The sequence below is a fragment of the Euprymna scolopes genome, chromosome 44 (genome assembly GCF_053919585.1).
Source record: "Euprymna scolopes isolate OS-2025 chromosome 44, ASM5391958v1, whole genome shotgun sequence".
Classification (NCBI taxonomy): Eukaryota; Metazoa; Mollusca; class Cephalopoda; order Sepiida; family Sepiolidae; genus Euprymna; species Euprymna scolopes.
In genome coordinates, this window is record NC_136525.1 from 23,032,744 (window position 1) to 23,057,901 (window position 25,158).

The following is a 25,158-nucleotide window of genomic DNA, read 5'->3' on the forward strand; positions in this document are numbered from 1 at the left end:
TTTCATGATAAACACACCAATCAAATAACTCACATTCTATCATTTTTCATAATTCTTGGATATGTTACTAATTTCGACAATCATTTTCGATGATTTAACACGCATAATCGACCCCCTCTTAATAAAATATTAACTTTAAGACTATATCTGGGCTGGACAATAATTTTTCATGATTTTACGACATAATCACACCATCTTCCTATATGGGGTATTGTTAGCACAAATATCCACCCATCTGATCCGATCCGATCCCAGGAATTCTCCTAGGAAACATCCCACCCATGTCATCTAATTTCAGGCAATGTCGTGTATTTTGCTAGTACATATATCCACATTTCTTATACAATCCCCGGCAACGCTGGGTATTATGCTAGTACAAATATCCAGCTATGAAGCCATATCCTATGGTATTCGACAATGAGGCTACATCCAAGGGAGGCCACTTGCATATTATAACAATGATTGTATATTAATCTAATTGTATTTGAAAATGAAACTACAGCCAAGTGAGGCCACTTGCGTAATCTGATGGTAGTCGACAATGAATTTCCACCAAAGGGAGGTCACTCGCATGTTATAAACATGATTGTATATTAATCTAATGGTATTAGACAACGAAGCTACACCCAAGGGAGGTCACTCGCATATTATAACAATGATTGTATATTATTCTAAAGGCATTCGGCAATGAAGCTACATCCAAGGGAGGTAACTTGCATACTATAACAATGATTGTATATTATTCTAATGGTATTCGACAACAAAGCTGCATTTAAGAGAGGTCACTTGCATATTATAACAATGATTGTATATCAACCTAATGATATTCGACAATAAAGCTACATCCAAGGGAGGTCACTTGCATATTATAACAATGATTATATATTAATCTAAATGAATGGTATTTTGCTAGTATAGATATGAAGCTACACTCAAAGGAGGTCACTTACATATTATAACGATAATTGTATATTAATCTAATATGGTAATATAGTAATCGTCAGTAATGGAAATTCGGTAAATTTATTATATATATATATATATATATATTTTGTTACATAGGCATTACCACTTATCAAGGCCCAGAGGTCACTCGAGGATAAGTGGTAATGCCTATGTAACAAAATATATGTATATAACAAATTTACCGAATTTCCATTATTAACAATTACTATATTGTCCAATTGACTACTGTGCACTTTTCAACCCTTATCCTCGAGTGGCCTCTGGGCCTTGATATGTGGTAATGCCTGTGTAACAAAAAAATCGGTATATAACAAATTTCCCGAATTTCCATTACTAACGATTACTATATTGTCCCATTGACTACTGTGCACTTTTCAACCCTTATCCTCGAATGGCCTCTGGGCCTTGATTAGTGGTAATGCCTATGTAACAAAACATATATATATAACAAATTAACCGAATTTCCAGTACTAAATATTACTATATTGACTACTGTGCACTTTCAACAATTATCCTCGAGTGGCCTCTGGGCCTTGATAAGTGGTAATGCCTATGTAACAAAAAAATAGGTATATAACAAATTTCCCAAATTTTCATTACTAACGATTACTATATTGTCCAATTGACTACTGTGCACTTTTCAACTCTTATCCTCGAGTGGCCTCTGAGCCTTGATAAGTGGTAATGCCTATTTAATAATATATATATATATATATATATAACAAATTTCCCGAATTTCCATTACTAACGATTACTATATTGTCCCATTGACTACTGTGCCTTTTCAACCCTTATCCTTGAGTTGCCTCTGGGCCTTGATAAGTGGTAATGCCCATTTTTACAAAATATAAATATATATATATATAACAAAATAGGTTGTAGTCGCTGAATAACTCATCCTCCCCTTCCTCCCTCTCAATAGAATTAGGTTGTAGTGTTACTAATATAAATAAGAAAATTACCGTTTTTGTTGGCTTTCAAGCGGACTCTTCCCCCTCCCTCCAGTTTAACAGAGATAGGAGGTCACGTGGTAATAATACAAAAAAGAAAATGGCTGTTTATTTTTTAGCATAAATATAACGATCATTTTTTTTATCGTTGAATATTTTTAAGCTGAAATTTTTTAATCCCTTATTTTTTCTTGACATTTTTCGTTATACTCTCGTATAATTACTATTTTTAACCAGTTAATCACGTTGAAAACATTTTCATGACGTGTAAGATTATATATAACGAAGTAGAATTATTCTCGCAAAATTATCGGTAAGAATTGTTTATTTACAGACATCGCCATTACTGGATGTTGACGTCACGTCACGTGACATGACTAAGCGTTTTTCTAATTACGTATAAATATCATTAGATCAATCCATCATTACTACTTAAATACATTGGAAAAACGAAAAAATGTCACTTTTTGGGCCCCCCCCCCTGCAGAAAATCGATCAGCTGACCCATTTCTGATGGTCCTTTTGGACTAATTTTTCGATATTTGTCATCCGAAGAATGGGGCTTCAATATGATATCGACTTTGTGAAATTTGGTTCCGTCTTTCAAAAGTTTTTAGCGGACATCCAAACATGCTCACACACACACACACACACATTTTCCCCTTTTATATAATAGATGTTTAAGCTTAATCATATTACTTTTCATATCGCATTTTTCTATTGTAATCTATGATTTTTCCAGGCTTTCAATAAATTCACTTGTTCTTTGTTTAATTTCAGTCTTATTTTTTGCCCATACACATATGTAATAATAAAGTATGGCACTCCTCTGTTTTCAATAAAATCCCCCAATTATCTCCCTTTCATTCTTTCTGTTTCACTTGTTACTTCTCTTTTCGCGACAGCAGTGAATTAGTAGCAACACTAGTCGCTGAATCGACGTGGATGCTATGGAAACCAGTCATAAAAAACTTTGCTCACCTCCTTACGTCTTAAGATTTTGAACACCAGAAAATTCATCATGATTTTTTGTTTTTACTGAACGAAAATGGAAAATTTTTTTCCACAATATAGCTGAAGTAATCTATAAACTGTAATTGTTTGAAATTTGGTCAAAAAATGAGTGGTGAAGCTTTAAAGCAGTTTTTTTTTTTTTTTTTTTTTTTTTACAAAGGCATCACCACATTATCAAGGCCCAGAGGCCACTCAAGGATAAGGGTTAAAGAGTGTACAGTAGAAGTTGGTCAATATAGTAATCATTAGTAATGAAAATTTGGTAAATTTAATAACTTATATGGAACGGCTCATCAAGAACTTATTTACTTTAGACTTGAACAAAACCATATTGTAGTCAGCCGGAAAGCAGGAAAACGGAAGACAATTCCACAGGCGTGCAGTTCTAAGAAAGAAGCTTTGTTCATGGAATCTACGTTTAGGTTTAGGCACAGATAAAGAGTGGGGGAAATTATTGATAGTGTTTACAGCTAGACGAGTGTTTCTTGTGAAAGTTTGGCGAGGGGGGACCATAGATTGAAGCTCAGTTGAACACTTTCCATGAAAATAACGATACATCAGAGACAAACTCGCAACATCTCTTCTGTGAGATAGAGGTTGCAAGGAGGAGAAAAGGACATCTCCTACGAGGCTACGAAGTCTATTTTGAACTCTATCAAGGCAGGACAAGTTCTTTCTAGCAGCTCCTGCCCAGATGTGGCAACAGTATTCCATCCTTGGACGTACCTGGCTCTTATATAGATAGAGAATAGCATCAGCAGTGAGATATCTACTGGATCGATAGAAAGATCCCACCATTTTTCCAGCGGCCTTGGCAACAGATTTGATATACGTGTTCCATTTAAGATCAGGAGTAATGGTCAAGCCCAGAAGCTTGTCAAAACTTGAGGCCTCCTGAAGACGAGAGCCATTCATTTCAATTGATGACAAATGTGGATTAGAATGTTGATGATGTAAAGAGAGAAGCTTGGTTTTAGATGCATTAAAAGTAACCAGCCACTCCTTTCCCCATTGTACTACGTGCTCAAGATCAGAGGAGAGAGAATTGGAGAGAACTTGCTCGTTTACTGTCTTAGATGTGGTACCATAAATGGTAGTGTCGTCAGCATAAATGTCTACAAATGATGTAAGGATATGATTTGGAAGATCATTAATGTAGATCAGGAAAAGAGTTGGGCCCAGGATGGATCCCTGAGGGACACCGGCATTAATATTGTGAGCTTCTGATTTTTGCCCCTCAACTACTACTCTTATGAATCTATCAGAAAGAAATGATTTAATAATTGAGAAGACTTTTCCAGCTATACCATAGCTAGCGATCTTATGAAGTAAACCTTTATGCCATACCCTATCAAAGGCTTTAGATATGTCAAGAGCAATTGCCCTAGAAAGATTGCCACCGTCGAGAGATTTGCTAATCCTATGCGATATAACTGTAAGGACATCTGCTGTAGATCTAGCAGAACGGAAACCATATTGAGTGTCACTAAGAAGGTTATTTTTGTTGAGATGTTTGATTACTTCTGTATTTAATACAGATTCTAGCAACTTACTCATGACGCACAGGAGACTTATTGGCCTGTACTGAGAGGGGGATGAGCGATCACCTGAATTCTTAAATACAGGGCATACTGATGAGATTTTCCAGGGAGATGGGAAACTATTCTCCTTAAGACAACGTTTAAACAGTTTTGTAAGTATGGGCGCTAGTTCAGGTTGAAGTTTTTTGAGTACTATAATTGGAATACCATCAGGGCCAGTTGCTTTACTGGAATCAAGGTTTTTGATTAGTTTGGCAACATCACGTACAGATATACGTATATCACATAGCGTGTTTTCTGATACAAGAGGAAATATTGGGGGTTGGCGGTCTTGGTCGCAAAGGGTAGAATTAGCTGCAAAGTTCTTGACAAAGAGTTTGGCTTTGTCTGATGCTGACGAGATTACCTCAGATCCATTGATAATAGTTGGGATGGAGCACACGCTTCTGTTCAGGATTCTGTTTGCTATTTGCCAAAACTGGTGGGAACCAAGCCGCTGCTCAGCTACTTTGGACTTAACAGATTGAGCATACAACTCTCTTGCGTTCCTTATTACTTTCTTACAATGGTTGCTGGCAGTCCTGAAAACGGCTTTAGTTTCCATACATCTATTACGTTTGAAGCAGTGGAAAAAGTGATTTCTGTGCGCAATGGCAGCAGCACATTCTGGAGAGAACCATGGCTAAAACTGCCACTTAACCATATATTGAAACACTACCGTGTTTGAATGATATATATATATATATATATTAGAAAAATGTGAAATTTGTCAAACAGTAATTTTTATTTTACAAAGAATAATTTTTGTAAAATTAAAAAAAAATGTTTTCCTTTTTGTATGAATAGCATCTGCTTCAAAACCTTCTCGTATCAAACTGATGCTTTGTAATCATTAAAAAAAAAAAAAAAAAAAAACTGCAGTAATACAGCTAAATATTTTATCAGTCTCCAAATCAGATATCAACTTTTGAAGATAATTTTCACCTTTTGAAAGTCTGAAAGTTGTTTTCTGCTGTCCCCGTCCGTTATGTGAGTATCAAAATTGAAGAAGTGAATAAGCCAAACGCAATAAAATTTAACTAAAATAAAGTTTCCAATCTCCAACTTTTGGAGCAACCACCTTGTGTGTGTGTGTATATATATATATATATATATATATAATAATCAACATACAGTACTGTTTCGCTGTATCACAGCTGATCAGTGCAGCTAGACAGGCAACTACCTCAAGCCAGGATTGAAACCCAACCGCCCGTACGACAGTCAAGGCTTTGAACCATTATCCCAATCAGCAGCTGCTGTGCAGGCAGTGAATTAACAATGTTTTGACATCGTCTGAATACTCAAGCTTGATTTGTTTACACAAAGAGCATCGCTTAATATGTTAATGGTATATCATGTATCACTTCCCAATATGCTTAATTCAAGATAAGGAACATTATATTTATTTATATATATATATATATATATATATATATATATATATATATATATATATACCACGATATGGGGGTTGCACAATTCTGCATCACAGGACCAATAAGTGTAAACACAAGGACTAATCTTAAATCTTCATCTAGTGATGGACCTTTTAAAATGTGATCAGACACTCACTGGAATTACTGTTCTGATGCTCAGAATACACAAAACACATACGACCCTAAGTCTGGGTGGCAACACCTTTAACACGCTGGTTGTTCATTGCCAGTTGTCGGAGTTAAGTTCTTCTCTCACAGACACTGATCAGTAGATGTGAGCCTCTTGTGGCTGTTGTTCGAGCGTCGGGTTTCAGGGTAGATTTGGAAATTAACTGAATTATTCTCCACAATCAAAACCATCAAAACAATCGATATTCAATAACTCTGAAAATCGCTTTTGTATAAAAGAAAATAAAATATTTTCGTTTATACAATCGTGCAAGGAAAGTTAAACTATTCGGGTTCTTCTGGACTCAAATCAATATAAACTGTTTCAAGATTTTTCAACTTAGATTGTTTCAGATGGTTTCTTGATTGGAGGGGGAAGAACTTTTTCACTTTGCTCCTTCAGGAATCTTAGCCATGGATAGTCCGCCAAAAAAGCTGACCTGCTCCATTCGAGGCCAGCAGATAAGTCCCTCCTATCTGCTAAACAATAAGTTTTATGAAATTTGTAATTTTCTCTCCTCTCTATGCAAGATTATCATTTCTTCCTTTCTTCTGAATCATTTTCCTTTCTTTTCTTCCCTCCTAAACCCCTTTTCCTCTCCCTCTCTCATCATCCAAGTTATTTCAGCCATCACCTGCAAGGTGGTCTCTTGCTTGACATAAGACACATGGCTCATTTCTAAGATTTTTCTGGCCATTCAGCTCAACTTGTGATGTCAACCTATTTTATTTTGTTGAGAAATTAATTTTTCTCCACAATATCTCAACAAAAACATATCCTATCACTCTAGGTACATGAGACTTTTTTTGGCCAAGTGTCAATACCCCCAACCACACCTAATCCTCATAGTTATCAGCAAGACAATCTGGTGCTGTTTGGGTTTGAAAATAGTCTTACACACACACCATAAAATATTTTACTCCTATTAGAATGCAAAATGTTATCTAGACAGTAGAATTTTGATCTCAACTTGAGATAGTTTCATCTCATGGCATTGAAGAGCGATAATGTGATTACATCACCTGTAACTGGTTATTACATGTGTAGACCTAACATAATCTTTCCATTTCTCAATTCATAAATAATAAAGTCTCCCTTTTCCTAATTCTGCCCATTCTGATTGGTTGAGCTCGGAAAATTCTTGTATTTCAGATTACAGCTCCCTCTTTTATAAACGAATGGTTTCTAACATTGAAATATGGTGTCACTAAGATGTACCATTTGGCCAGACAATGCATCCGATACAAAAAAAAATCTGTTAAATAAATTGCCGTAAACATTAAATGTAACTGTGCAATATTGTATTCCTATTTTTCCCATCCAAAACAATACATGTTTATTTTTACTTTTTTTCATCACAATGACTACGATGGCGCTTTCTACGTCAAAAACATAAACAAACTTATAGAAATGTTAGCTGCATTTGAAGCGTTTCATGTACTTTGAAATTTAAGAATTGCCCATATAAATAAGCTTAGCAGGTTAGAAACAACGCATTTTTTTTATTATTAATAGATTTGTTTATAAAAAAATTGTTTTATTTTTTTTCCATCATTACAACGATTTTTATGTCAAAAACAAACTTATAGAAATGTTAGCCGCATTGAAAGCGTTGTCTATATTTTGAAGTTTAAGAATTATGCATATAAGTACATTTAGCAAGCTAGAAACAATGCATTTTCTTAACAGATTTGTTTATAAAAAATATGCTTTGCTTTTTTACATCACGACAACGATTTCTACATCGAAAACATGACCAACTTATTGAAATATTACTCGCATTTGAAACGTTTCAAACATTTTGAAATTTAAGAATTAGGTATATAAATGTTTAGCAAGCTAGAAACAATGGATTTTTTTATTATTATTAACAGATTTGTTTATATAAAAACATTATGCTTTATTTTTTTCTGTCATAATGACTAAGATTTCTATGTCAAAAACATAAACTTATAGAACTGTTACCTACTTTGAAGCGTATCATATATTTTGAAGTTTAGGAATTACACATATAAATACGTTTAGAAAGCTATAAACACGTTTTTTTATTAACAGATTTGTTTATAAAAAAATTATGCATTGTTTCTAGCTTGCTAAACGTATTTATATACGTAATTCTTAAATTATAAACGAACTTAGTTTCTCACGTTTTCTTGCCATGAAACAACCACGTGTACCTCGGCAATGTTCCTACTTACTTGCCTCCCCACAAGGACAGAGTTGGACACAAGATCGGTTTTTAATGTGGGGAACAAAAACAAATTAAACACACTACGTTTACATTGGGGATTTGCCAAACAGTCGCATTGCATATATATTTATATATTGGCCATTTGGCTCGCAAATATTTCAGTCTTTTATATAAGGATTTATCATCACAAAAAAATAAAATAAATAAATAAAAAATGAAAATGAATCCCATCCTTTTCAGGGAGAGGCTGATAAACGAAACCAGAATTATTTTTATTATTATTAAAATATTTGTTTTTAAAAAAACTTATGCGTTGTTTATAGCCTTCTAAACGTATTTATATACGTAATTCTTAAGCTTCAAAATATATGAAACGCTCCAAATATGGGTAACATTTCTATAAGTTTATGTTTTTGATGTAGAAATCTTAGTCGTCGTGATGGAAAAAAGTAAAGCATATTTTTTTTTATACAAACAAATGTGTTAAAAAATGTGTTGTTTCTAGCTTGCTAAACGTATTTATATACGTAATTCTTAAATTATAAACGAACTTAGTTTCTCGCGTTTTCTTGCCATGAAACAACCACGTGTACCTCGGCAATGTTCCTATTTACTTGTCTCCCCACTAGGACAGAGTTGGACACAAGATCGGTTTTTAATGTGGGGAACAAAAACAAATTAAACACACTACGTTTACATTGGTGATTTTCCAAACAGTCACATTAAATATATATTTATATATTGACACATTGCATATATATTTATATATCGACACATTGCATATATATTTATATATCGACACATTGCATATATATTTATATATCGACACATTGCATATATATTTATATATCGACACATTGCATATATATTTATATATCGACACATTGCATATATATTTATATATCGACACATTGCATATATATTTATATATCGACACATTGCATATATATTTATATATCGACACATTGCATATATATTTATATATCGACCATTTTGGCTCCTAAATATTTCAATCTTTTATATTAGATTTATAATCACAAAAAAAAAAGATCATATTAAAAAAGACGCTATTATTTGGAAGATATACACTTCAATATATATAAAATGCATCCGTACATCACTATGCTACATTCATTTTTGTCACGGATGCCAGTGCCTGCAGTTATAATGGGTGAGCAGTGGCTCCAACAAATAACCATATTTAAATTATTTTTTTTACAGGTGGGGTGGGAGGCATACTTCCATTGAGCAACACCGGTACACTGGTCTTGCTAGTTACTTATATTTTATCTACTGTTCTCCTTGAACCAAGATTGTACTTTGCTTGACTTTGCTTCTGTTGCATAGATCTGAGCGCCCAAGTAGTAGTCTTTGGGGATTTTAAGGTCTACCACTGTGATTGGCTTTAATTCTGCGGCTGATAACAGCATGCAGAGTAGTTTCTCTATTGCACACTTTCTTTCACAAATTGTTCCTTTTCAAACTCTTTAGCAAGCCTCACTTCTTGACCTATTCTTGACTACACTGCTAGAGACTTGTGTGACAGATGTACATAGCCTACTCAGGAACACTGAGTTACTTGTAGTAACGGTTGATATCACTATAAAGTCCCAACCTTAAACTGAACAGCTGTTACTTGAAACGCCTAAGTACTTCAAATGGACAGATTTGGAATCTATCGAATGCCCCTTGAAATAAAATTTTTTTTTTTCTGCGTGCTGATCGGTGTGAGGTAATTGAATGGGTCATAGTAGGCATTGAAGCAAGTGCTTATGTAGAAATTCTATAACCACTCCTGCGCTTCCCAATAATTCACTTTGACTTGTGCAGCTGCTATTGCTCATAGGTAGCAAGTATTCTGTTGATTCAACAGACATGACGTCAATTGCAAATGAACAGAAATTTCTAGCTTCAAGAAATTGTAAGATTGTAATAGCTGCAGCTGAGAGTATTGAGATAATTACAAAATGCATTGAGTTTTCAGAAATTAAGAACTTGTGATTTCTGGAAAATCTATAATAGTGTGATGAATAATGGGCAGTCAACAACTCCTTAACTATCCAACCACAATTATGCGACTTGCATGGCAACTGATAAGGTTGAACTACTTGTTCAGCAGTTTTCCTTGAACTCTGCAAATCACTCTCTCTAAAATTTCCCACTGCAGACAGAAGCTTTGCTTGATGCTCCATATCTGAGATATCATAAAAAGCAAAATCTTGACACTTCTAAAGCACGTGGCCTGGTCTTATCCCTGCTATACTTGGAAAGAAATGCTCTACTGAGCTGGCCCCTGTTCTCTCCAAACAAATACCTTGCTGAATCTTATTTCTCTGATAGCTGAAAATTACCTCTGTGGTACCAATATTTAAGAATTCTGGTAAGAATTGATCCTCCTAATTATTTCCCCAGCACTCTCTTCCCGCTCTTTGATTAATGATTCAAAGATTTTAGCAATCTAGCAATAATCTGCCAACTCATTAATGCTAAACTTCTGACTATCAGTAGGCAAGCATGTTCTAATTCAGACAAGGCTGGACAAGGTATGTCATGAAGGTTTTTGGTACTTTTAAAGTTTAACCAAGGCATTAAAAAATGAAAATATCGAAAAAAGTTTAAATTGTATGTATGGAACAAAGTTCTCCGAAAAAAATTTCACTTAATTTCATTTTTTTTTTTTTTTTTTTTTCTTTTTTTTTTTTACAATTTATGATACCGAGCAAAAGGTTCGATGTTTAGGAAGAAAAGCTAGTATAAAGATGGAGGGATGTCGGCACTTTAACTGGAGTTATCTCCCCGTTGTGTGTTCAATAAATTTCCATAATGGCTGACTTCAATGTGCTTTCATAAAAACTTTTTCCGCTGTAAAAAAAAAACCTATTCAATCAAATTAAGTGAAAATTTTTTTTTTTTTTTTTTTTTTTTTTTTTTTTTTTTGAGATCTTCAGTCCAAAACAGATGCGTACAGTATAACCTTTTTTCAATATTTTCATTTTTTAATGTCTTGATTAAACTGTACAAGTACCAGGTTTTCTTATGAAAACTAATGCGTGCAGTATGACTGGGTGATTATTTAGCATAATCAGATCCTTTCTACCCAGGTTATCCTCAATGGCTGTACATCTAAACAACATTACTTTAATGAAGTATACTAAGGGATCTTTGCTGTTTCTGATTTTCATAAATAACCTCCCTGATGAAATTGTTCCCCAGATGGATATGTGCCGATGACATCACACACCTTTCTCAATATATGGGTAAAATGAATACACACACATTCAAAGCAATGGCTGAATACTTAGAAAATTACCTCCAGTTTGTAGTGAAATAGGTACATAAATGGATAACATTTCATGAACAGAATTCATTTTCCTTTAACCTTTTCAATCACCAGTTGCTATGGCTAATCGAACCGTACCCAGAAAGTCCAGCTTAACATTCATAGATAACAAGAATTGGAGCAGAGAAGATGCAGCCAAGGCTGCTGCAAAGAAAGTGGGCTCCCACTACCGTGCTAGAAATCTCACACCTCTCAGTATCCTATATCTCTACAAAGCTACTAATATCTCATACATGGAATATTTGTCACATCTGGGCTGGTGCACTATCAACTATTCTCTCCCTCTTAGATAAGGACCAAAAAAAAAAAAAAACCCCAATTGAATAGGTTCCTTAATATCCACCTAACTCCAGCCCCTCTCATATCACCAAAAATGTTCCATCTCTGTACTTTAATGGAATGTGCTCCAGCAAATTTGTTGCTCTGGTACTCTCTTAACGCAAGTACTCCTGATCAATTTGACAATCTGTTAATTCGGAACGTGTCATTGTAGAGATCGTTAATGCCAGAAAATTTTCTACTATAATAGCTTTTCTTTGAACTGTTAGCCTTTGGAATTCCCTTCATGCTCTCTGTTTCTCTGCCTGTACCAACGTGCAGATTGTTTTTGTTTTACGGCATAGCAACCACTTTTAGGTCATTTAATGCTGAAACCTTGTAACATACTAGATGTTGGTTAGTTGTATTTCGTCTTGTATCTTTTTGTTATATTTTGTTGTATATTTTAATCTTTTTCAGAAATTCAATAATTTTTTCTCGATTGATTTGTTAAATATCCCCCTTAGACTATTCTTCCGGTAATGAGTTATTAGGACCCATTTAAAATCCACACAGCCTGTCAGTGTATGATATACGGTGTAGGGTTCCTGACACGTTATGCAAATAGGCATCTCTTCTCCTTTTAGTAGATGTGAGTGAGTGACATGAGTGTGAACTATTTGTAGTCTAGTCATTACTACCTCTTCTTTTTTTTTTGACATCTTTTTTGTATCGTTTATTCCAATGTTTGGTGTTACTTTGAATAATTTATTCTGTGTGCCATATTTGAAGAGAAAATGGCAAGAAAACTGGAGCTCATGTACCAAAAACAAATTATTCCAAATAACACCAAATATTGGAACGAGAGACGCCAAAAAGTTAACAAGAAAGGAAGAGGTAGTAATGACCAGACTGCGACTAGGTCACACTCACATCACCCACTCACATCTACTAAAAGGGGAGGAGACACCAAACTGTATAACGTGTCAAGAACCCTACACAATACACCATATACTGACGAACTGCATTGACCTTGAACAAACCCGAACAAAGTATTACCAAGAAAAAAACCTAAAAACAATATTAAACAAGATTGATCCTCAAAAAATTATCAATTTTCTGAAAGAGATTAAAATATGCTCAAAAATATAAGGAAAGACCCCCCCCCCCAAAAAAAAAAACCTTAAGAAGAACAAACCAATATATAACACAACATAACTAACCTTTCGGTATTAAATGACCCCAAAGTGGTTGATATGCTGTAAAACAGAACAAACATTATTCTGTGTGCATGAGTTTCAATATTCTTGCCATTTTCTTTTTGTATATTTATTTATTTTGGGGTTTAGGTCTGTATAGGGAATTTTACGTGTTGTATGGTTTTGTTGAAGTGACTCTTTTGTTGCTTCATCCACTTTTTTGTTTATGTAGATGCTGATGTGCATTGGAATCCAGCAGAAGCTTATGTATTTATTCATTGTTTATTTTATTTACGAGATTTGTAATAAGGGGACTCATCAATTTTTTTTTCTTTTAGTGATATAAGTACCGATAGAAAATCTGTAAGGATGATATATTTTGGATGGTTATCAGTTATGTTTAGTGCCAAGTCAATGGCAGATGCCTCTGCACTAAACACAGAAGCGCCATCCGGGAGTCTTTGCAATTTTTTTTTTTTTTTATGGATGGCTGCACATCCTACCCTGTCTCCATCCTTTGATCAATCTGTGTAGATTAGTGAATATTCTTTATATTTATTTTGGATGTTAAGCAATTCTTCATTGACGGTTACAGGATTTTTATTTATTTTTTTATTTTTTATTTTATTTTATTTATTTATTTTTTTTTAAGAATATTTACTCAATTTTAATATTTTGGATGGTTGTTCAACCATTGAAGATGAAGTTTCTGAGTTGATAGATTCATGTATTTTTGTTTTCTATTTGAATTTCTGTGAGATTATTTGTATGAAGGCTGTAGGGTTTGATAATATTTTCTATTTTGTTGGAGAGGTGTGTATATTGTGGATGGAAAACACATGATGTGAGCTTTAAGTAATATTGTAGAACTAGTTTTTATTTTCATAGGGTCAGTGGTGGATCGTTAGCCTCCACGTACAAACTCTCCACTGGAGAGGTTCTGAAGGCTCCCAGGGCCAATCTCGATCCTTGGTGGAGTATCGTATCCAATTCCTTCACATGATTTTCTGGTTGCTCCATATATGTAACATCCATAGTCAAGTTTGGATCTAATTAAGGATCAGTACAGTTTTAATAATGCAGCATTATTGGCACCCCCAGTCGATGCGTGCTAACACTTTGATTAATTGGATGTTTTTGTGGCATTTTGTTTTTAAGTATTTTATGTGTGGTATGAATGTCAATTTCCTATCATATATGATGCCCAAGTATTTGTGTTGGTCGACAACTGGGATATTATTATTGTTCAGTTTCAAGATGGCGTCATAATGGAACTTTCATAGCTTACAGAAATGTATGTATTTTGTTTTCTCTTCTGAAAATTTGAATCCATTTTCTATGGCCCATTTATTTATCTTATTTCGGCAGAGTTGGAGTTTGCGTTTAGCTGTTGGTAGATATTTTGATTGATAGTATATAACTAGGTTGTTTACGTATAGTGTAGTCAATTCCTGGGTTTGTTTTTTTTTTATATTTATTTTTATATTGAAAAGGGTGACACCCATTTCTTGTCTTTTTTGGACTGAAAACATGTTATCCATCCATACTTAAGAGTCTATCATTTAAGAAGTTACTGATAAATTCTGTCATTTTGCTAAGTCTGAGTTCATGAAGGTCTCTTTTGATGCTGCACTGTACTTGTAGTGTCATATGCTTTTTTGAGGTAAAAAAAAAAATTGCTGTTAGGTATTCTTTCTTTGTTTAAAGTCTTAAGTGGTCGATGAGGCTTCTTTTCCTGAAATCTGACTGATGTTCTGTAATCAAGTTTTTATTTTCTAAGAACCAAATTAATTTTTTGTTAACTATTCTTTCATATGTCTTGTATAGACAGCTAGTGAGGGCAATGGATTGGTAGTTTATTGGATCTGTATGATGTTTTTTTGGTTTCGGTATTGGGATCACTATAGCCTGCTTCCAGTATTTGACATACTATTATTTATCAATATTTGATTATATATTTGTAGTAGGTAGTCCAGAAATGGTTTTGGTAATTTTTTAAGAAATTGATAATAGATTTCAATCGGAGCCAACAGCTGTATCATGAGATTTGTGTATTGCTTTTTTTTTTTTTTTTTTTTGTTCTGTGCTATTAAATAGATAGTTGTACTTTTCTTCATTTTTTTGATTTGAAATTTTTTTTTTTTTTTTTTTTTTTTTTGTTTTATAACTTAAAGTTTTTTATTTATTTTTTAGTTTTTGATGAATTTATTGGAAACTGTTCTGCTAGTTTGTTTGCAATGTTTTTCTTGTCGGTGATCTTCATGTTGCTACATATTCTGTGTTTGATCCACTTCTTGTTCTTCCCTGATATTTTCATGACCATCTCTCATATATTTTTGGTTTTAGTGTCTTTATTTATTTTTGATACATAATTTTTCCATGTGTTCCGTTTTGATTCTTTGATAGTTTTTTGTGCTTTTGCTCTGCTGTTTTTGTATACGTCTAAATTTTCTTTTGTTAAAAATATGGAACGCTTCATGAATTTGTGTGTCCTTGCGCAGAGGCCATACTAATTTTCTCTGTATCATTCCAATTTTAGTGTATGTACATGCAGAAATGTAAATGTAATGTTAAACATCTTGCTGCACAATTGCACTTAGGATGTTCTTCTGCATATGGTCCCTTAATTTTAGTAGCTTCTTATGGGGGCAGTGTGCTTAATTTGTGTTGAATAAAAGTAAAAAAAATGATATAGAGTTTATTTAGCTTTTAAGCAGTGCAACAAAAGTATGCAATTAGGCATTGTACACATCAGAATTCAACCCTTAATTATTGCGTAACTTGAAATAATGACTCACAATAGATATATATGAATGGATATGATATATGATGAAAAAAACAGAATCAAGTGCAAGTTTGTTATTGTTTGTTTATGCCTACAAATAAAGGTGGCTTCAGAAATTAGCAAGTTGCCTATATCCCTGACAGTGACGAGAATATTGACTGATATTCTGTTACCACATGAGGTTACATGGTTATGAAAGGATATGAGAGTATTCATATGTTCTTTAATGTGTTGGTGCAATGGTCTTGCAGTGCTTTCTATGCAGAAGCATTGAGCGCATTGCAATTTGTAAACTACAGGGTGGCCACAAAGTCACGCATTAATGTCAATATTTATTTTTTATTAATATATTTATTTCTGGGGTCATATTAAGTAAATTGTTTCTTCAACGAAGATTCGTGATTTGGATCATCTGAAGAGTCGTATTATTGATGTTTGTCTTCAAATTGATGGTGATGCTGATTTACTGAATCGTGTCTACAGGAACTTTGAATTTCGTATTGGCTCGTGCATAGCTGCAAACGGCGAACATATCGAGCAATTGTAATCCTTGTAAAGAACTTTGAATTTGAATAAATGTTACTACTATAACTTTTTTAATTTTTTAACTTTTTTAATTAACATTGGTGCGTGACTTTGTGGCCACCCTGTATATAAGTGCACACAGATGTGTTTAAAATGCATTAAACTCTTTAAAAGGAGACTTGTTATGCATTGTACATTTGTCTTCACATATTTCATGAGCTATTGTCTCCGATAAAGTTGTTCCTCTCTACATTTGGAATAAGTTGTGTTGGGAACATTAAGTTACATGGAAGTGAATACTGGACCCTTCCCCAATCCACTCTTGCCCAATTGCAGCATAATAAATCCATTATTAGATGAATCTGCAATTTAAGATCTGTCCAAACTCAACATATTAGATCGCAGGATTTGCATCCAGATTAGAGTTCATCTTAAGGATGACTCTATTATACTGGTATGTATACAGCCAACTCGTATAGTAATATTAAGGTTTTTCAATATTTTTGTGTGTCGTGGATGCATGAGGTGTACCCTGTAACATCTCTACATGATATTTTATTTTATTTCAGTCACAAAAAAATTTGCTCAAGATTGAATGCGATTGTTGCTCTTCAACTTCTCTACTGAAAACGAAGGTGAGCAGTTGATCATTATTAATGTTTTCCTTTTTCTAATATATATTTATGGAGAGCAGAAAGTGAAAGTTGGGTTTACTTTTGGCAGCTTTTTTAACTCTCGCTTTCCTTCTTTATCCTTTTAGTTCTCACATTTGATGAGCAATATTTCTGACAAAGGGGAAGAATTGCTGTTTTTTTTATGATGGATATTTTACTATACAAAATTAGTAATAAAAAGTTTAAGATAAAAAATCTAATGATTTTTAATAAAATATTTGCAGCTTAAATGTGGATGTGGTTTTAATGGCATTTTGTTTTATTTAATGTATGTGTGTGTATATATATATATATATATATATATATATTACATGTGTGTGCACTAGAATGCCTCAGGGATATTAAACTTAGTGCTTTTTAGCAAAATTCGGCTTTTTTCTTTTTAAATTAAAAAAAAAGATTTTTTAACAAAGACTGATTTTTGCTTACGTCTAATTTTACAAATTTTATTATTTTTTTTACTCTGTTAGTGTTTTCTTTTCCTCTTTGTGTCCTGGCTTGATTTGCTTTGCTTTGTCTCATGCCATACTTCAAATAATGCTCATAAAAGGAGGTAAAAGACTTTGTTTCATCAAACAATGATACATTTGAAGTCTTACCTTTCACTAACACTTGTTTTTTCTTTATTTCTTCAAAATAAACTTAATGAGTTTAAAAGCAAAAAAGAGCTGTTCTCTAAAATAAAGTATCAAATTTCCATTATGCTAGTCATTATCCCTTATCCTTGATTGGCCTCTGGGCCTTGATAAGCAGTGATTATATTATGTAATAAAAGAAATGAAAACATATTGGTTGATACTTTCATTGTATGAAAACGGATTGAAAGTTAATACCCTTCACTACCCTAAGAAAAAAAGGAGATGCGTGCGATTGGTATCTCCCAGTGGTTAGGAAAGTATCTCCTCTTAGATGCAAGGTTGCAAAGTGACGTGAGACGGGTCAAATGATTTCATTTTTTGTAGACTGTTATGTCTTAATAATCATAAAATGCTCTGAACGTCTTTGCTTGCTTGCTTCTTGTGTTTGTGTGTGTGTGTGTGTATATATGTATATATATATATGTATATATATATATGTATATATAAGCTGAACGTCTGTGTGTGTGTGTGTCTGGTCATGAATAGGCTCCTATATGGTTGACTATTATAGAAAACTGATCACATAATGATAGAAGATGTATCGAGACACAGGAATGGGTATGTTTGATCTGGCATAATGATGATTTGTTAAAATTGTGGGGTCTGCGTACGCGCCTGATCCACAAAGTATGGAAATAAAAAAAATTAAATAACGTTTACAAGTGTTTTTGATATAGATGTACATAATAATACTTTGATAAGTAAGTTTTAACTTAAATAGGGATGGTATAATAAAATTGTGGGGTCTGCATTTGCGCCTGGCCTCCATAGAATGGAAATAGGCACAAACTTTAAAGACTTTTCATATCTATCTGCATAAGTATACTTTGATAATTATGTTTCAGTTTGTAGAAATATGGTATAATAAAATTATGGGGTGTTCGTTGGCGCCTGACCTCCATAGAATGAAAATATGTCACAAAGTTTAACAAGATTTTTTAATATAGATCCACAGAATATTGTGATAAGTGTTTCAGTGTGAACAGGTATGGTATAATAAATTATGGGGTTTATCTATTTTATTTTTACTTTCATCATATTTTGCTTTGGTTTTGATACCCCCAAATTCGAAGCTATCTCTTTACAACCCTACCGTTTCATAACCTATCATACTTTCATAAATCAGAGTCCATTTTCTGTAGGTTGTTTTTGAACCCAGTCAACGACGGGTACTTTTGCTAGTATATATATATATATATATATATATATATATATATATATCTCACATTTAAATCTAGATAAGATGCCTGCACAATTTTACTGTAAAGAATTGTCGGATTCAGTGTTGTAGCAAATAGATAACTGTTGAAATACAATCCTTATCTGATAGCTAAATTTTTTGGTTTTGATTCTAGCTGATGGCACCCAAGTGAGTTTTGTTTTTAAAACTTTTGAAATCACTACTATATATTGGGTACAATATAATAATCAATAAATTGGCTCTATAATAATAAGAAATCAGCATAAATTAAAATATATTTAATCATATTTTATGACCAGGCAGTGTGCTAATATATATATATATATATATATATATATGATGGACTCTCGCGTCGATTTCGACGTATGAGCTTCCGCCACAACAACTAAATTACTTGGAAACCCACGCAGATGATTTGTTTATAGTGGTGAAGGCTTTGTGTAGAACCATTCACACTTTTTGGTATTACTGCTAACCTTTGTCAGTGTAGACGACTGCCACAGGACAGAGTATACAGCAGGATTTTACATCAGAATTCCCTTCTCCTAGATACATGTCTTAACGAGGACTGGGGGTGCATCTCTTCCAGTGAATTAATGCACCCCCACACCAGATGTCAAATCCTGGTGAAAATGAAGAAACGGTGCAGTTTTAGGCTTTAACATATGTAAATTTGAGTTCTGCACCATGCAAAAAAAAGAAATGACTAAGTCCATCATTTACCCCCATCCCCTCTCCATTTAGCCCCAAAAGTCCCCAAGGCCTTAACATATTTAAATTTGAGTTCAGCACCATGCAAAACTGCTAAATAGTCATACACACAAAATTTTGGACAAATATGGTAAAATAGTTCTAAAAATGGAGTGTTTTTATTAGCTCTAAAAGAGCCCCTGGGGCATACCCAAGAGTTATTGTGAAGTATAGACAAACAAAATTATATAGAAATCAGTTACAACTTTTCAGAAAGTTTTATAAAAATCCAAGGCATCAATTTTTTTTAATAAGTGTCAATTTTAGCCATTTTAACCCGAAAGGCACCCCTAGGGGGGGGGGCAACAAGAGTTTTCCCAGAAAATCGGTTTTACTTTTTTACTTAGGTTGAATGTTTGTGCAAAATTTAAAATAAATTCCAGGGTGTAGTTTTGGAGAAAAGTGTGGACAGACGAACGGACAAGGGTGAATTCACAGGTGTACCCTCCTTTTTACAGGGACAAAAAAAAAAAAAAAAATAATTTCAATATTTTTGGAATTAAGAGAAATGATAAATAGCTAGTGTGTCAATAAGCAAAATGAGTAAAAAAGATGCCTCCCTTTAGTCAAAGACAATGCCAATCTTAATATTGCACTCTGTTTCCCCTCACCCATTGTTTGCTACAATTCTCAATTCGCTCAGTCATACACTGTCATACGCATATGCACACTTACAAAATGCGACACACACACTGCTAGAATCTTTTATCATCTACTGATTTACACTGATTGTAAACAAATGTATAAACATATACATCTTTAACGTTCATAAAATTTCTCACTGAACTTTTTTACAATAAAAACAATACACATAAAATGAACGGCATTTTTATTAACAACTTTTAATCAAATGAAATTTGTGTAATTGAGTGGAAGTTTTGATTGTTTTCTTTTTTGTTTTTTTACAACCGTGAATAATTTACATTCAAAATGTTTCTCTAAAACTGTTTACTAAAAAAAAAATCTCCTCCCAAACATCTTTTTAGTCGCGTGCAAGCAAGTCGGTCTGTCCATAACACTTTTGTGCTTGTCCTTTTTGTTTAAGATCAAAGGTCTGTTGTTAATAGATGCTGTTCTAAGCTTTTTAAGCTTTTCTCGGCCTTTTGGCCAAGATCAAAGTCGATTCAGAGCAACTTGCACCTGATCCGCACGATCCTAGAGGGAGGGATAGATGACAACATGGAAGCCGCGCTGATCAACTTAGATCAGTCCAAAGCTTTCGATAGGGTCGACCATCTTTCTTGGCATCTGTCTTAGAGGCCGCCGGTTTTAAACTGGACTTCTGCAAGTGGATCTCCGTGATGTATCGACAACCCACAGCCGTCGTGCAAGTCAACGGAAAGCGCTTGAAACCCTCTGTTATCTCTCGGTCGGTTCGTCAGGGTTATCCGCTGTCGCCCCTGCTCTATGTCCTGGCTTTGGAGCCCCTACTCCGCAAGCTGAGACGTGGGGAGGCAAATTCAGCCCTGCGTGGAATTGCTATACCCGGTAGCTCAGCCGCCAAGGTATCCGCGTTCGCCGATGATGTCACGGTCTTTGTGTCGAACTTCAGAGACATTGAGATCGTGTCGGAGGTGCTTGCTCTGTACGAAAGAATTACAGGGGCCAAGATAAACTGCAGCAAGTCGGTAGGACTGCGGCTGGACGCCTGGAGTGGTAACGCCAACCTTCCGACGTCCTTCAGCTGGACGGATGGCCCAGTTTGGATCCTCGGCGTGTTGTTCGGATCGGGTCTCCAGCTTGACAAAAATTGGTTGGAGGTACGGTCAAAGGTGTAGGCTGCAGTCAATTTGTGGCTTCCTAGGAAAATTTCCTTAAAGGGTAGAGCTGAGGCGTGCGCCACTTACGTCTTTCCTCTCATCCTATACTGACTGGCCGTACTTCCCCTGCCTGCACAACACCTAACAGCTCTCGTCGAACTCTTGTCCTCACTTCTTTGGGACAGAGGAAGACGCTGGGTGAGCAGACAGGTCTGTATTCAACGTCCGTGTGAGGGAGGCTTGGGAATGCCAGACTTGAAGTGTCATCGAGACGCTGAGAGGCTGGCCTTCCTGAGCCACTATATGCAAGATGACCAACCATGGCACCCCGTGGTCACTGCCGCCTTCCCCGACCTCGTTCTCGACCCTTCTATCGAGAGCCGTCGCAGGCCGTGGGGAGAATCTGCCTATATGAAAGAGTGCCGAGCCGCGCTAAAACGACTACCAAGGTCCAGTGACCTTGTGACTTCTACCCGTAGGGAACTCCACAGGGATCTAGTGAAGGGGGCAGCCGATGACCCGCTATGCGCACGTTTGGGTTGGTAGCAGAGTGAGATCCGCTCCGTGTGGAGCTGGCCGCCAGGTTCAAGTCATCTGAAGAATTCGGAGTTCTCTCTGACCTGGCGATTGGCTTGAAATGCATTTCCACTCAACAGCATACAATGCAGTTCCGGGTTTTGGAGTCGCCTGGTTGTCCCCGTTTTGGGACAACGGCCGTAGAAACGACTGATCATGCTTTCTTCGATTGCCGCTAACTCCGCCGGTACTGGTCGTATGTCAGCAAGGTGACGGTTCGCATCGATCCTGAGCATCCTCGCCCAATTACCGTATCCAATGTTGTGGACAACGTGAGGCCACCATGGGACTGGGAAAGACAAATGGTCTACGTTACGAGCCGTGGCGAGAATGGTGATTTGGACGTCGCGTCTGCAAGGTTGCGGGGGGGGGGTTGTCTTTTTCTGATCAGGATCTGATCGCTTTCTTTAAACACCAACTACGGGTGAAGATCAGATGTGATAGAAGAAGGCTGCATCGCGCGGCATTTGACAGAAGATGGATACATGTAGCAAGTCTGTGTGTACGAAGAGGAGCCAAATTTGAATATGTGTTCCCCACCTAGGTGTGGAACGCGCAGTTCCGTAAAGTCAAATTAAACAAGTAGCCTCTCAGCTTCCCCGATTAGGAAGCCTCAAAGATCCCCACCCCCTCCTTCTTGCAATTTTTTTTTTTTCACCCCTCCTCTAAATTTCACCCATCTTGGGGAGAAAGAAATACAAACTAACCCCTGTTCCTTACCCACAAAATTTTTTTTTTTCTTTTTCTCCATTCATCCGCATCTAGAGGGCATCCCCACTTAGAGACTGACCCGCAGAAGCAAGGTTCCGTCTACAAACCTAGTGGAACGGGCAGTCTATCAACTAGACGGGGTTGGGAGAGTCCTACTAATCACTTTTTTTCCCCTGCCCTCGACACAAATGAATTATTGTACCATTTTTATTGTTATCTGTTTTTGTTTTTACACGTCAATAAAAAATGTTTTAAAAATTGGGAGTTAAGTAGGATGTCCCTCAGTATGAAAGGGTGAATGCAGTATTATAGTGAAAGATACTAGCTGGGAGAAACTTTTGATTTTGTTTAGTTCTGGAGTGACAGGGATGACCGACTCCCACAATCCCCTCCTTTTGAGTTGGCCATGTGCCTAAGTTTTTTGTTCATTGTTGATTTTCACTGTATTTTTAACATGAAGAAAGGATTTAATATCTCAAAGTGTAGTATCTGTTCCGGAAGATACTGCAAGCAAAGACCATGTGTGGGGGCAACCCCACATATAAGACCTTGGTCAATATAGGAGCAACGCTTCATACCAGTTGTCACTATCCAGCTCCCCTACTCCCCGGGGAGCTGGTCCCCATTTCCCCTTCACTCCTCACATTAAAAATCGGCCTTGTGTTTAATTTGCTTGGTTGGGGAGCAAATAAACACAGCTTTTCTTGGCCTTTTGGCCAAGATCAAAGTGTAGTATCTGTTCTTACTACATGCTGTATGTTTGTAACTTTGTGATATTAAGTGGGGATCACTGTTCTGTATTAATTTAATGTAAAATGATCACCCACTTTACAACCAGTCTGTATGCATTATTCATCCATCCATCCAAACAAAGATTTTACTTATTATAAATCATACTTGGTGTGTGATTACTATTTCCTGTTAATTTCAGTGTTATGTGATCAGTAGTTTAAGAGTTTATTGGTTTAATATTTACACACACGTTTGGGGGATGGCTACTACACAGCGAGACATGATGGAGTATGTAAGTACCTTCACTGGACCATCTGTAAAAAATTAAACATCCAATGTAGCAACAAGTTCTGGGAACATCAACCTAAAAGAGCAGTTGGAAATGACTTATATACCGTACATTACGACCATGTAATCCCTACAGCCACTTACCTTGAAAATGCTGCTGTGAAACCTGACATAGTTATATGGAATAAGTCAGAGAGAGTTGCAACCTTCGTTGAAGTGAGTGTTCCTAATGATAAAGGTCTGAACAAAGTTGAAAGGGAGAAACAGACCAAATATCAAGGTCTCATATATGATATGAAAAGAAACTGGAATCTTAGGGAGATATCACTCATACCAGTTATTATAGGTACCACAGGGCTTATGAAGAACCTGAAGTCCTACCTAACTAATATTCCTGGTGAACCAAGTGCAAAAGAGATCCAGACAATTGCATTTAAGGGAACAACGAGGATACTAAAAAGAGCTCTCGGTTGGTTTCAATAAAAAGCAGGACAATGTTGACAGCTGGTTTGGTTGCCTTGTACCCAAGATTGCAATCTTCAAAGTAAGAAAATTTAAAAAAAAAAAAATACATCTGTCTTATTTATATAGATTATGAAAATTAAATTTCTTTTATTCATTGACTTGCAGAAATTTGCTAATATTTGGCTTGAAAGAACTCGCCAAAAGAAGCTTAATGCCGTCTGCATCCTTCAGAAATATTGGCGTATATGGTTTCAACGCCGGAACCGTGCAGCTACAAATATTCAGACTGTTGCCCGTGGCTGGTTAGTGAGACGAAGAATGGCGAAACAAAAGTCTGCTGCTATTCTTATTCAGGTGAGTTTTTTTTTTTTAATTCCCAGGTAAGAGAGGAACAGGATGGAAGTTCTCTGCTTTTCAGTAGAATTCTTATGAAAATTCATCAAATAGAAAGTTATTTTTAGTTAAAGTAATTGAGTAAAATTACATTTTTTCTAAGATTTTATAAAGTAGACGGTGAAAAGTTCACACAGGGGACATAACTTGGAATGAATATTTTAGATTACATGCTTAATGGCGTGTAATATTTGTAATTTATGCAAAAGATTTTTTTCTCTTTTTTTTTTTTTTTTTTTTTTTTTTTTACAAAAAACACAATAGTAGTTGTTCTATACAATCACATCACAAGATAATAATAAACTCACAGATATAAAGAACTTGAAACGTAAACTCATAGATATAAAGAACTTGAAACGTAAACTTAGCAAATTGACTGAACTCAAACAGTTGATATGCCATAAAACAAACCAAACTTCATGAATAAATATTTGAGGATATAAAGAACTTGACACATAAACATTTTCCTAAATTATTAGATTTGACATAAATAACCAGAAAAAGGGTTGATCTGCCATAAAACAAAATAAATCAAACCTGGTGTTGGATATCTC

At 35.2% G+C, this 25,158-nt stretch overlaps 1 protein-coding gene, 1 non-coding gene and 1 pseudogene across 3 annotated transcripts in view; 2 read left to right on the top strand and 1 right to left on the bottom strand.

The window, feature by feature from the left end:
- Positions 1-25,158, top strand: part of LOC145268739 (uncharacterized) — a 129,273-nt gene that overhangs the window by 88,286 nt on the left and 15,829 nt on the right. Inside the window, exons 19-20 of one of the 2 annotated variants that reach the window (XM_080124324.1) lie at positions 16,986-17,051; positions 24,377-24,565. In XM_080124324.1, coding sequence (XP_079980450.1) covers positions 16,986-17,051; positions 24,377-24,565 — 255 coding nt within the window. The remainder of the gene's footprint in view (positions 1-16,985; positions 17,052-24,376; positions 24,566-25,158) is intronic. The other variant, XM_080124325.1, reaches the window with a different exon arrangement.
- On the bottom strand, positions 15,566-15,668 carry LOC145268959 (U6 spliceosomal RNA). Its single transcript, XR_013864939.1, has one exon. It is a non-coding gene; the product is annotated as a U6 spliceosomal RNA (small nuclear RNA).
- Positions 23,423-23,554, top strand: LOC145268904 (U2 spliceosomal RNA; annotated as a pseudogene).